General features: G+C 43.8%; 1 protein-coding gene across 1 annotated transcript in view; it reads left to right on the forward strand.

The window, feature by feature from the left end:
- The window catches only part of Maats1 (MYCBP associated and testis expressed 1), a 36,534-nt gene that overhangs the window by 12,320 nt on the left and 9,896 nt on the right, over positions 1-14,318 (forward strand). Inside the window, exons 6-9 of the mRNA XM_028788187.1 lie at positions 858-1,040; positions 2,110-2,252; positions 10,788-10,904; positions 13,343-13,414. Coding sequence (XP_028644020.1) covers positions 858-1,040; positions 2,110-2,252; positions 10,788-10,904; positions 13,343-13,414 — 515 coding nt within the window. The remainder of the gene's footprint in view (positions 1-857; positions 1,041-2,109; positions 2,253-10,787; positions 10,905-13,342; positions 13,415-14,318) is intronic.

Here is a 14,318-nt window from a genome sequence, read left to right on the forward strand (position 1 = left end):
AAAAGGAGGACACTCAGCTGGGTAGGTAGAAAAATGGAGGGTTGAGGAGGGGTGAATATAAGCAAACTAGATAGATTCTCAAAGATCTAATTTTAAAAAAAAATTAAAATCAGGACTGAAAATTTTCCAGTTGCCTCAAATTCATGAAAAAAAGTAAGAATTGTATTACCAGTGTGCTCGAATTCATGGTTGATATGTACTCTTAACAACTCAATCACATTTTTAAAAACCATTAAAAAGTTTTTTTTTTCAGAAAAAGTAAAATCAATTCAAAAATTAAAGTCTTAAAAATTAAAATTTTTTGTTGTGAACTCAACCTTTAATTTTTTTTTAAATCTAACTAGCTTGCTGTTGACTATGTATTTAGATGTCACTGACATTTTTTTCTTTTCGGTATACAACATAGCTAGTGGTGGGTTTGACTAGTTTTCTAGATAAATGGCCAAATGTGAACTATTTTACTAAATTCCAACACTCAAAGTGACAGGTGCAAGGGTCCTCCTGCAGTGCGACTCCTCACTCTTGTAATACGTACCTGTGATGAGATTTCACACCTGCGTGTGTATGTGTGAGTGTGTGTGTGTGTGTGTGTGTGAACGCGTGCGCACATTGCTCGCACAAGTCTGCGGGTGCATGTGACTCCACGTTGAGGACATTCGCTGACTTAGCTTCTGCCACCCTTGCCTGTATTGGAGCTACCCGGATGGAAGAGCTGTTTCTAGTGCTGCTGGCCTCTAGCAGTGGTGGGCCCTCCTAATATTCACTCAGCTCAGTATCTTCCTGCTGAGTCAAAACATTCTGCATTTGAAATTCAGAGCAGTATGGGGAGAGAACCACGGCAGAGCCTTTTATTTCAGACATCAGAAAACTCGTGGGAAAAGGGAAGAACATAGAGGGGAAGCTGCAGCGGAGAGACATCATCAAGGAGTACTCCAACTTTGGATCTCAGGTCTACGGACCTTTGTCTCGCCTTGGCCGTTTCCCAGACAACAACTCAGAGGACTTTGTTGTCAGAAACCACTATCTCAACACCTATGAAGGTAAAATAGATAGATAGATAGATAGATAGATAGATAGATGATAGATAGATAGATAGATAGATAGATACATAGATAGATAGATACATAGATAGATAGATAGATAGATAGATAGATAGATAGATAGATAGATGGATCCATGCTGCTAGAGGTTTAGTAGAAGACATCTGTATTCGGTACATTGACAGCAAGCAATAGAATATTTGAAAAAGCATCAATGAACACGTTTCGTACCTTGTCAGTACAGGATGGGTTCATACAAAGTAATAAAAGCTCAGACTCAGAGAATAGAAACACCCGTAGAATAATTTAACAGAGAGTAAATTCAGTTAGCTACTAAATATGTGTGCAAACATGATAGCTAGGCGTAGTGGCAAATGTCTATAGTTACAAGTCCTCAGAGCTGGAGGCAGGCAAATTGCCAGAGTCGAAGTTTGGAGCTAGCCTGAGCAACTTAGCAAGACTCCTACCTAAAAACAAAATCCAGCAATCAAGTTGTAAAGTAAATTTTTATTTAAAAACAAAAATGGAAACTGAAACCTTTACACCAGGTTTATGAAATAAGACATTTTTAATGAAGTCACGGACATTTAAAACCTAGAAGGCAGAGTCACCAGGTGACCAGTTCACAGAGAGACCTGTGCCGCTTATGAGGCCCAAGAGACTAGTTTATGTTTTTTGAAAGTTCAGCTCACAAGCTGAAGCGTCATCTGGCCAAGATCACGAGTTAGTGGTTAGACTCTTGAACCTAGAGCCTAGACTGACATCTCCAGAACAAAATATCACCAACTGGTGAACACTCACTTCAAAATGGAGGCACCACCTGCCACAAGGCTGTAGACGTGTTGCTGGCTACTGGCTATGCTTCCTGTAGGGCACATCGTTATTTTAGAATAATTTCTCGATGTGTCACCCAGGTCACTGAGAACAGACGCAACCCCTCACGATTTACACTTTAGAAATGTTCACCCTCTTAAGATGTCACCTCCCAACAGCTCACAGGCCTAACAGTGCACTCTCCACACGTTAAATGTAAGCACTGGACATTAAAAACACGCTCTTCCTCCCACAGGATTAGTGGAACTTGAGTCGTGCCTCCCTGATTTTGTGACACAGCCAAGGATCAAAGCTCCAAAGCCCCAAATCATTACCACCAAGGCCGGCTTTCTGAAGAGGACAGCCAAGACTGACTATGAGTTGGCAGAGGTTCACAAGGTATAGTCAGGCTCTGAAGACTAGATGCCTCCATTCTGACTTCTACCGAGAGATGCTACACCCTGAACCACGAGTCATCAAAGGCAGCAGTGATTATGTACCTGAAACACAACCTACATTCTTTCTCCTTTCTAGGCTTTCTCTCTTGGAGGTCCCCCATGCTGTCCAGAACTAATGTGTAGTCTGCTTCCCTTCCAAACTACTAGCAGACCTTCCTAGAGGTCACCTCTCCCTACACAGAAGTTACTACTTTCTGAAAGTGCTCCCTCCTTTGGCTCTGTATAGTGTAAAACTTGAAACTATGGCGTTCAGCAAATTCTACTATTGGGAATTACTTGGTGTGACGAGTTGTAACAGGCTCCTTCTTCCTTTTATGTTTGCTGTTAGGGCACTAAGAGGAAGAGGTGATGTGACTGGGTCCCTTTTCATCTAGTTTAAAAGCTAAGCAAGAAAGTTGGATGGTCATCAAATGTCGGCATCAGAATCCCAGGGCAGGCTTGTTAAAATGTGCAACTAGGCTCCACCCCTAGAGTGTCTGTTCAATAGGTCTGAAGCCTCGGCGCTGTAGGGCAGTTTTCACAAGTCTCCAGGTGATACTGTTGCTGTGGGTCCAGGAACCCCACTTTGGAACCCCTGGTTTATGACATCCTCCTGTCCACAGATATATGCTTGCCCCAGTGGTATCTGTAACACATAAGAACTTATGGGAACCCCAACTCCATATGAAAATTATAGGCCCTCAAGGCCTGGGGTGATGGCTCAGTCTGTAACGCACTTGCTGGGCAAGCATGAGGACCTAAGTTCAACCCCCAGCACCCAGGTAAGAAAGCTGGGTGTGGCAGCACATATATCCCAGCACTGGAGAGGCAGACGTAGCATCCCTGGGCTCACTGGCCAATCAGCCTGGTGTAATTATCAAGCCCCAGGTCTCAGTGAGACGTCATGAAAAAACCGAGGCGGCTACGTCCAGAGGAACCATATCTAAGTTTGACCTCTGGTTTACACACACACCCATACACACCTAAGCATGCACACAAGCCTACATGTAAGAACACGTAAACATGTGAACCCAGACTCATGCACTTTGAAAAACCTTAGGACCTCGATAACGACCACGTATACCTTTTGTCCCCTACTCCATCTCCACCTGCGTTCGCCTCTCCTTGAATGCTGTGCTCAGCGGTCTCATTTTCTGTCAGATTCTTTTCCTGTACTTTGTATTGTATTACAGAAACTTACTTGCGCTCCTGATTTGCTAAAGCTTTGGATCATGTGTTCGTGTTCCCCTCTCCAGTGCTCAGCTGTGTTCATCAGAGCAAATGTCTTGTGAATACCACCCTACCCTGAATCATCGTAGGACCCTGCATTGGTCAAGATGCAGCGTTCATTTTAAGTCACTGTCAGGTCTGGTTTACTAAGGTCTCACTTCTCTGCTCACGGGTGAGATGGTAGAGCTCACTGCTCTCTGATTTTTCCTTCTAACTGTCCCACGTGTGGGATTGGTACCAGACTTGGGCAGTCCCCTGAAATGATCTTGAAGCATCCTTTCTTCCTTCTCCTCGGAGAAGAATTTGAACAAGACTGAGATGAACTGTCCCTTCAGTGTGGAAAGACGTACAAAGCTGTCATCATCACAGGAAACAGTATAACCTGTGCCTCAATTTCTTTACAGCATAGAGAGCTACTTTGCATTCATTTTGGTAAATTATATTGTTTAGATTCTCATTTTATCTGTTCAGTTTTTTGACATGATCACTGATTGTATTTTTTATTTTGTTTTATATATAATCATGTCCTTTTTTCCCCCATTCATAATGTAATTTTGACTCTTTTTCCTTAATCTCTCTTACTGGAGGGTTGCTCATTTTCTTGGAACTGTTCTTCCAAACAATGAATTCTCAGGTTTAGACATATATATCTCCTCACTACTTTTTTCTCTTGTATTTATTATATATCTTTCTCTTTGAATTGTTCTGTGATTATTTTTCTAAGCTTAGAAAATTGAATGTGTAGATTATCAATTTCAAATATTCATCAACTTTATATAAGTATTTTAAACTAAGCATTTCCTTCAAAACACTGATTTTTGCTGTCTTACTTGTTTTGATATGTGATATTCACCATTCTTAATTCTGATATCTAAAAGTATCCAACGTGGCTTTGAACCTGTATTTAATGCCTTATAACATTTCCAAATACATAGGAATTTTAAGTCAGTTTCTGGTTAGCTTCTAGCTTAAGGGCACTGTGGTTAGAGATTAGAGTTACTCTGATACCAGCCCTTTGGGGCTGGAGATGAGACTCGGGAACATCAGACGCAGCATGTTCAAGGCGCTGCTTTAACTCCTCAGCAATACTGAGAGGTTGATGCCGAGAGCAAGGAGAGAGGCAGGAAGAGGAAGAAGAGAGACCAGGATGTGGTTACACTTATAAGTTAATAAAAGCCTACCTTCAGATTGCATAGATGTTATCTATGCCTCTCTGATGTGGGGACAGATTGTTTCCAAGTCCCCATTCATCCCTGGGATATTATTGGCATTTAGCTCCCAAATATATGTGCTATAAACATGCAATACACTTTTACTCTCTTCCCTCCCCCACCCCATTTGTTTTGATTTCTTTGAGATGGATCACACATGGCCCCTGTAGACCTTGAGTAACTGTGTGGCTGAAGAAGACCCTGAACTCCTTATCCTCCTGCCTCCACTTCCTGCGTTCAGGGATTACAGGTGTGTGCCAGCACGCTTGGCACATTTTTATTTTCATTGCTTTAAAAATTTATTTTAATCAATGAACAAGAAAATGGAAATAACACAACAATAACAAAATTACAACACCCCCCCAAAATTAAAAAACAACAACAACAACATAAAACAGAGGCGAAGAAGATGGCTCAGCAGATAAAGGCACTTGCCGATGAATCCCAGCAACCTGAGTTCAATCCTCAGAAAGGCTGAGGGAGAAAAGCATTTCCACAAAGTAGTCCTCTGACCTCCACAAGTGTCCCATGGCAAAGGCACATGCACGTGCACGCATGCGCGTGCACAAACACACACACACCAACAATGAATATTTTAAAAATTAAGAAAACCAAAAGATTTTATTTTACCTTTTTTTGTTCTGTCTCTGCTGTTCTCCGTCTTTACAGACGTGTGAGTCTCTGACCCTATCGTTTTTTCTTTTGCCTTAAGAATTTGATTCTTGTCAGCATGGTCTGCAGGCAGTGAGCTCCAGGCTTTGGGTCCAGTCTTCCACCTTTGCTTTCACTTGGGGCAGGGAGGTAAAAGTTCATATACAATAAATCCACCCTTTAAAGCATACAGTCCAATGGCTGTTAGCATGCTCACAGGCTTGTGTCTGTGCTCACTGTCTAATTCTATCACCCCAAACCCCATACCTATACCTCTTAAGCCCCCCCCCCATCCCCTGCCGATCTCCGCTCTACTTTCTCTTTATGGATTTCTTTGTTCTGAACAAACAGTGCTGCACAAATGGAACCGTACAGCACACAGCATCTCGTGACTAGCTTCACCCATCCAGCACAGTGTTCCTGAGGCCCAGTCATACTCTAGCACCACTCCAGGTCTTCGTTCTTTTTGTGACTGCATAACAGTCCATTGAGCGGAGAGACCACATTCTACTTAGTCCCTCCTAAGCTCGTGAGCGCTTCTGTCATCTCCGTTAGTGCTCTGGCCTTCTGTGCTCTAGTCTTGGAGAGGCGTGGTTGTTCTGGATGTGTCTGTAGGAGTGGAATGATAGCCCACACAGCAACTGTTTTACGTTATGACGAACTGCCTGGTTGTTGCCAAAGTGACTACACTGTTTCTGTCTCGGTGGCAGTGTGTGTGGGTTCCAGTTTCTGCTGTCCCTTTGTCTCCTATGATCTCCTCTAGCCATTTCAGCATGAGTGAGGTGGCGTCCCCATGTGGTTTTGATTTGCATTTCCCCGATGCTTGATGACATTAAGGATCTTTTAAAGTACTTGTTGGTCGTTTATATATTTTTAAAGACATGTCTATTTAAATATTTTGTCCATTTTAAAAACCAGTTGTCCTTTTGTTAATTTAAAAAATATTCTAGAGATTAGACCTTTATCACTTCCAGATTATCCCTCATTCTGTGGGTTGTCCTTTAACTTTCTGGACACTGTTCTTCAAAGCACAAAGGTAATTCATTTTAGTCTTTTCCTTAAAAATATGTATCTTTGTGTGTGTGTGTGTTCATGCACGTGTGTACACACACACACACACACACACACACACACACACACGTGCGCACACACGAGTGCAGATGCCCATGGAGTCCAGAAGAGGTCACTAGATTCCATGGAGTTGGAGTCACAGGTGGTGCTGGGATCCAAACTCTGGTCCTCTTGCAGGAACAGCACATAGTCTTAACCCTCAGCTGCATCTCCAGCCTGAATCTTGTCACCCTATACAGAACTCCACCCTGGGCGCTTTTCTCTCCCAACACTTCAACATGTTATTGTTGTAATTTCTGACTGGAAATCTGTTGTCCTCATTGCTTCTGTGTAGGAAAGGTGATGTTCCTCATGCCCTCTAGTATCTTTCAAAATATTCTGTTTGGGGCTTTCTTTAATTTAAGGAGTATATATCTGCAGTTTTGCCTTTACTTGAGGTGCTTGCCTTGTTCATTGTACTACACGCTTCCTAGATATGTAATGGTGTTTTTAGAATGATTTTGGAAAGTTTCAGTCATTACTGCCTGAAGTATTTCTTCTGTTCTCCCCTCCTTTCTCTTCTTTCTCTCTCCTCCCCTCCCCTCCCCCCTCCCCTCCTACCTCCTCTGCCCTCTCCTCTCTCTTCCCCTCTCCTCCCCCTCCTCTTTCTTCCTCCCTATCCCCCCCTTTTATTTATTTATTTTTTTCCCCAGACAGAGTCCCAGTGTAGCCAAGGCTGGCCTCAAACTCACTGTGTAGCTGAGGATGAGTTTGAACTTATGATCTTCCTGTCTCTGCCTCCTGTGAACTGGGATCATGGACATGAGCCACCATGCTGGTTTTATGAGGTGCTGGAGTTGAAGCCAGAGCTTCACGCAAGCCTCCTGTCAAGGAGTGCCCAGCTCTCCGACTCCTCTCCTATGATCTGGTATTCTGTCTCTTCGTGTGTTATGGCTTTTGCTGTTCTTTACAATTCCCAGGGGTTCTATTCTGTTTCTGGTTGCTTTCTCATTACAGTTCATCCTGGGAAGCTTTTATTGACCATTTTCAAATTACTTGATTCCTGCCTTGGCTATGTTGCATCAGTTCTGAGCCTGTTGAAGGCATTTTCTGCTTCTGTACAGCACTTTGATTTCTAACTATGCACTGTGGTTCTGTTTGAACGTTTTCATTTCTCTTTGCATTGATTCTCATACATTGTCTACTTTCCCCATCAGTTCCTTTATCATAGTAATCAGAGATATTTTTAAACCTTTGATGATTCCAAGATGTGCCTGCTTAGGACTTGTTGGTTTGACCATTTAGATAGTTGTGGGTTTTTTTTCTTGCCTTTTTTAGTATACTTTTTAGCATGTAGCCTAAAATTGACAGTCTAAAGTTTGGCAACAGATAATAGGTGAATTAAATTGGCTATGTGGTAGTATCCTATTCGTCTTGCTGGGAGCTGTAGCACATCTGATGTCTGAAGTATCTGTAGGTATTGATGGTGTTGCTTTATTTTGGTGTCCTTGTTTCTGTTTCTCCTCTTGGGTTTGGAGTGAGATGCATTTACATGGACTCTCCTGGTTTGGAGTACTGGGTTGAAGAGACTCATCCGTACCTGGTTGTCAGGAAAGCATCTCTGCAAGCAAGGATATACTATTTTGAGAATCCAGAACTGTCCAAGGGGAGGGTGATGAACTCTCTTCCTAAGTTGCTTCATGTGCTATGGCACAGAAACCACGGAGGAGAAATATCCAGAATGGCCTGAAGCAATTACCACAGTATAATATTTTCAGGTTGTTCTTGGTAAGAAATTTCACTGGAAAAACCACATTTTTGATGGACAGGTGAGTTGTCTCAGCAAGTAAAGCAACTTACTACCTGAACTGACCTATTTGAGTTCAATCTCCTAGACCCATATGGTGGAAAGAGAGAGCCAACTTCTAAGAGTTGTCATTTATTTCTGTGTGTGCGTGCGCACATGTGTGCACTCGTGTACACACACACACACAGACAAAGTAACATTAATCTAACGATTTTTTAAACAGTGTCTATATAGTGAGGCAAAGTATCACTGTGTAACTTAGACTAGCTTGGGTTTCATGACCCTCCTGCTTTGGCCTCCCAAGTACTGAGATTACAGGAGTGAGCAAGCTACTATGTCCATTTTCATTGGATTTTCAAAAAATGAAGTATGTGTGTGTGTGTGTGTGTGTGTGTGTGTGTGTGTGCATGTGCACATGTGTGAACCAGAGGTAGATATTGGGTGTCTTCCTCAATTGCTTACCTACCACCTTATTATGTTTTGAGAGAGCATCCTTCACTGAACCTGTAGATTGCTGATTCACGTGGCTGGCCAGCAAGCCCCAGGGATCCTCTTCCTCCCCAGGGTTAGGATTCCTGGTGTGCACTGCTTCCTATAGCTTCTTAAGTAGATTCTTTGACATCTGACTCAGGTCCTCAGGCTTGTTTGGGCAGCGCCTCACTGACCGAGCCCCTTCCCCAGCCCCTATAAGGCATCTCTTAAAAACATTTTCTTTTTGGTGCTGGGGATTGAACTCAGTCCGCCAAGCATGCCCGACCAACATCTATCACTGAGCTGCAGCCCTAGCCCTAACCTTCCTCACATAAGTCATAAATACATAAAATAAACTGTTCTTGCTTTTTATTAATTTAATGTCTTGCATGCCTATCTATATCAATACTAGCAGAACAGCTATCTTACTGTTCTTTACACTTTAATGATGGATTGTTGTATGCCGCCACCTTGGTAGATATTTAGGTTGCTTATGAATTACTAGCACTGAACTCAGTGTTTCAGTGACTCTTGTCTGTACCCTTTGGTATATGGGCGAACACACATGATGTTCTCAGACACCGAATTGCTGGACCACAACGTCACAACATGTGCACGTCTATCATTCTGATGGTTATTGTCAAATTTTCTTACATAAATGATAGATCTGTTTCGGTGTACATACACACTCCTGATTTTCCATGGTTTCTCGTGGTGTGGCCCAGGGCTCTGCTCTCTGAGCTCCCCAGCTGATGGTATATTAATACCCGCCCACTGCTGTGTCTTTACTGCTCCCCCAGCCCTGGCTGCCCAGAGTTGGCAGCAATCCCTGCTGGTTTTGTTTTGGATGAACTCAGAGGTTCTGTCACCACCACAGTTAGGAGGTGCTAAATGTCAGTTATACCTTGTACACTGTTAACAGCTTCAAGTGTCAGTACTGTGCTTTTCTTTAAATGTCACTTGCCTATGTTCTTATGAAAAAAGAATGTAATGTAAAAATCCTTTTATGACAAAAGTTAACCGAGGTATAGGCTTTACATCACAAGCACAAGAACCCTTGGTGCTTTTAAATGTAAACTATTTCCCTGATGTTAAGAATGAATTGCTGAAATAAGCCTTATGTATGATTTTGATGGGGCTTTTGGAGAGATAAAAGTGGGGAACCTGTGAAAATACAAAACTGAACATATCCTGTCACCAGGCAAAGAAAAGGTCCCCCTCCACTTAGAGACAAGTGTGTCTAATGTTCTCCAGTTCCCCTGCAACGTCAGGACATACTAATCATTTATTGACTCACTGTCTACACAGGAGAAGCTCCTACTTTTGATATTCATTGAAATCAGTTAGTGATGTGTGGAAGCAGGTGCCTGAGTTTATGTGTATGTACACACAGAATGGAATCCTTCTTTTGTTTTTTTGGGACAGGGTTTCTCTGTGTAGCCCTGGCTGTCCTGGAACTCACTCTGTGGACCAGCCTGGTCTTGAACTCAGAAATCTGCCTGCCTCTGACTCCCAAGTGCTGGGATTAAAGGCATGCACCACCACTGCCCTGCCCAGGATCCTTTAAAAATTAAAAAAAAAAAAATCCTAGAGATCTTTGATGGAAATCGATACAAAACCAGGTAGGGGCTGAAGAGATGACTCAGCAGTTAAGAGAGGTTAGTGCTCTTGCAAAGGACCTGGATTTGGTTTGTTGAGGTCCAGGGTTCAGTTCCCAGCATCTATATGGTGCTTACAACCACCTGGAACTCCAGGTTCAGGTGACTCGATTTCTGCTTCTGACCTCTGAAGCACACACATAGTGCATATATGTGCACTCAGGCACGAACACACACACACACACATAGCATGACATCAGTTAATATATATTTGAAAATAGATGCTGTATTTATTTAGTGGTTAATGAATACCTAGGAGTGTGATAGCACACTATATGAGTACAAACATGCCAGCCAGAACGGGTTTGGCTGACCTTGAATATAGGCTTAGAGACTCTGATACTCAGATACACAGTCTAGACCTGGCACTGGAGGAGTCTGGGAGAACAAGAGATGACATCGGTTGGTATTTATTTCAGGCGCTGTTGGATAAGAAGAATAAAGGTCTAGAAGGAATGAAATCTCTGCGATTCCTGCAAAAAAATCCCATCTCTCAGGCTCGGCTTCCAACCCCCTCCTTGGAAATGTCTTCCTATGTAAGTCTGAGGCTTTTCTTTGAAACACTACATACAATGACTTCAGTTGGCTCATGCTTAGGGTAGTCTGGGTAGAAAACAAATACAAGCTAACAGTGTTAGTGTTTCAAACTCTGATTTAAAATCAGTTCCTTCTCTTTTAAATTTTTTTGAGTTCTATTTCTTTTGTTTTACGTGTCTGGGCATTTTGTCTGCACATGTATCTGTGCACCACACGAAGGCATTGACCACGGAGACCAAAAGAGGGTTTTGGATTCCCCTGGATCCAGAGCTACAGAGAGCTGTAAGCGATATCATAGGGGCTGGGGATGGAAATCCAGTCCGTTGGGAGAGCAGCCAGTGCTCTTAACCACTGAGCCATCTCTCTACCCCACCCCCAGTTCTCTCTTAATTTGCATGTATCAAACAACTACGGCATACAAATATAATCCAAGTGAAATCTAAACCCAGTCCTTTCAAGAATAAAAATCCGAAGAATGAAAAATAGTTATTAGAAGGTAATCCTCATGTATGTCAAAACAAAAAAAAAAAAAAAAGAAGAGGATGAGGGAAAGGAGGAGGGGAAAAAGGAGAAAGAGGGGATGGAGGAGGGGGAGAGGGAGGAAGAGAAGAGGAGGGGAAGGAAAAGGGGAGAAGGAAGGAAAGAGGGAAGAGGGGGAGAGGGAGAAGGGGAAGGAGGGAGGAGAGAGAGAGAAGGATAGTGGCATGCCCTGTAACCTCAGTACTGGGGAGGGAGGCCAGGGCAGCAGGATCACTCAGATGACAGCACTCTTCTCAGAGGAGGGATGCAGCCGGTGAGAGAGAGCCTCTGAAGGCCCTGGCTTTCTCTGGGGGTACTCTGAAGGAACACTGACTAGCTGGGTCTCCACTACTGGGCCAAGAAAGGCTCCCTCTCCAGACTCTGCTCACACGGTTACTCATTCGTTGTCCGTCACGGGTGTCAGCTCCCCCACTGCCCTGCTGCCACCTTTACAGTGAGAGGCCTTAACTAGATTTCCAGGTTTGCTGCTTTTGACGCAGCGTTTTACGCACGCAGATCACGTATTTTGAGCCGGACTCCCGTTCTCTCTGCTCCACGTCCTTCCTCATTCTCTTCTACCATGAATTCCTCCCAGTTTCACGTGCTCTTTTTTTAATTAATTACTTAATTTACTTATATCCTAAATGCTGCTCCCCTTCCTGGTTCCCCCTCCCAGAGTTCTTCACCCCATCTCCCAACCCCTTCCCCTCTGAGAGAGTGCCCCCCACCCCAGGGCATCCTCCTTCTCTGGGGCACCAAGAATTAGTCGAATCCTCCCTCTCCCACTGAGGCCAGACAAGCCAGTCAGTCCTCTGGAAGTGCCTGGGGCCTCGGACCCGCCCATGTATGCCCTTTGGTTGGTGGCTTAGTGTAAGTTTCTGCATCTGTCTCAGTCAGCTGCTGGCAGAGCCTCTCAGAGGACAGCCATGCTGGGTTCCTGCCATGCATGTCCTTTTGGGTCTGGGTTACCTCACTCAGGATGATATTTCCTAGTTCCATCCATTTGCCGGCCAAATCCATGATGCCCTTGTCTTTAATGCCCTAATTGTATTCACGTGCTCTTTTAAAACCCGCTGAGTATTGTGAGTTTTGTAAGGGCACAGGGCCATGTACTGGAGCATGGGTAACCTCTTGGGGTTGCATTCTCGAAGAAAATTGTCTTCCCTCTCCTACCATGATCAACTGCTAGTAGCCTGTCAGCTGGAGGTGAGACTTAATGAGTGTCCAGTAACACAATCACTGTGAGTTCATGTGTACAATGGTGCTGTCACATCCAGAAAATACCATTTACTATAGTTGCCCACCACCTCTGTCTCTTACCCTCTTTCTGTTCTCTCTTCCATGATAATCCCTGAACCTTTGGAGGAGCAGAGTGATGGAGTTGCCCCATTTAGGGCTGAGCACACTGTAGTCTCTGGATCTCTTTGCGATGACATAGCTATTTAAATTTTTTTAGGTGGTGACTCTTACCCATTGTATCCTGATTTTGCCAATGTAGCTAAGTCATGTGAAAAGCACCCCCCCCCACATGCTGTACCTGCTTTCTTCATTGCTCATAAGCAAGCATGAACGTCCCATTGCTAGAGGACATTATTAGCTGTAGTTTCGGATGCAGAACGATTTTGCCAGAAGTGGTTTCATGTGGAGGGCTAACCTGGCAATCCCGTCGTTCCTTCTTTCTTTCAGGCTCTCATTAATGATGCATTATTCATAAAATAAAAATGATTCATAAAATAAAAATTTCAATGATGCAGTAGGTAACATTTGAGACACGGTGTGTTCGAGGAAAGCAGAGCCCCATCTTACTCTCAAGTCTTTTGGCATCTACCTCAGCCTTATGCTTGAAATAAGTCTTCAAAAACTGCTAGCTGCCCGGGCTGCTGCTGTTCTCAGGCCGCTCCCCTCTTTGTTTCTGTAGGAAGAAGGAGAAATAGAAATGGCTGTCATCTACTTGCAGAAGTTACTCCGGGGCAGAGTCGTGCAGAACATGGTGCGTAGGTCTGCCCACTGGGCCAGCGTTTCTCCCTTGAGAGGAAACAATAGAAACTGTGTGCTTGCTGCCTAGGGGAATTCCCTCCTGTACCTTGGGCCCCGTTCTGCCGCACTATAGAATTAATTACCTTTCCCCCAGTGCCATCCTTGTCCATCTGGGCCACACAAGGTCAAGAAAAGAGGAAGCACCTGCCTGTGGCGGGCCACAGTTGTAACTCAGGCTGTGTGAACTGTTTTTCTCTCCCCGTGGGCTTGCTAACTCCCCAGACTTGCTCCTCTGTATTTTGACTGTTAGAATGTTACAAACCAAGAGGGATTCCCTAATTTTCTAATACATTTTAAAACAGTTATTGGAGTTTGCACAGAGTGAGCAATAGTTGTGTTATAAACAAAAAGTAGCTACAGCTCTGAACTCCTGCTCCCATTGTATCCTGTGTGTATCCCCTCGAGTCTGAGGGGTGTTCCCCTAACAACCAGCAGGCCTTGTACTGATCCTGACTTTACGCCTTGGTGGGATGATATCTGCTGCTTCTGCAGTCACATCTTTCTGTAAAATACACAAAATCCTCTTCCATGGTTCTTTTCCTGAGGGCTGTAGTTCTTGAGAGACTCAGATGTGACAAGTCCAGGGCAGCTGGCGAGCACCTGAGCTCAGCACTGTGCTTTCTCCTCTTCTCTCAGTAATCTGGGGGGGAATCAGGAGTACCCTTTAGACAGCTGATTGTGTGCTATGAGGCAGGAGGCCCATTCATTGGAAAAGCAAACTGGCCTTAAATACTGCCATCTCAGGTTAACAGAATTTTTTAAAGGGGTACAGTAACTGAGTGGAGGACTCTAGTTCCTTAACATGACCCTGTAGTTGCTATCTTGCCAGTGTGTCCGATGGAGAAAGCAGCTCACTG

Source organism: Grammomys surdaster, unplaced genomic scaffold (assembly GCF_004785775.1).
Source record: "Grammomys surdaster isolate TR1022 unplaced genomic scaffold, NIH_TR_1.0 125704, whole genome shotgun sequence".
Taxonomy (NCBI): Eukaryota; Metazoa; Chordata; class Mammalia; order Rodentia; family Muridae; genus Grammomys; species Grammomys surdaster.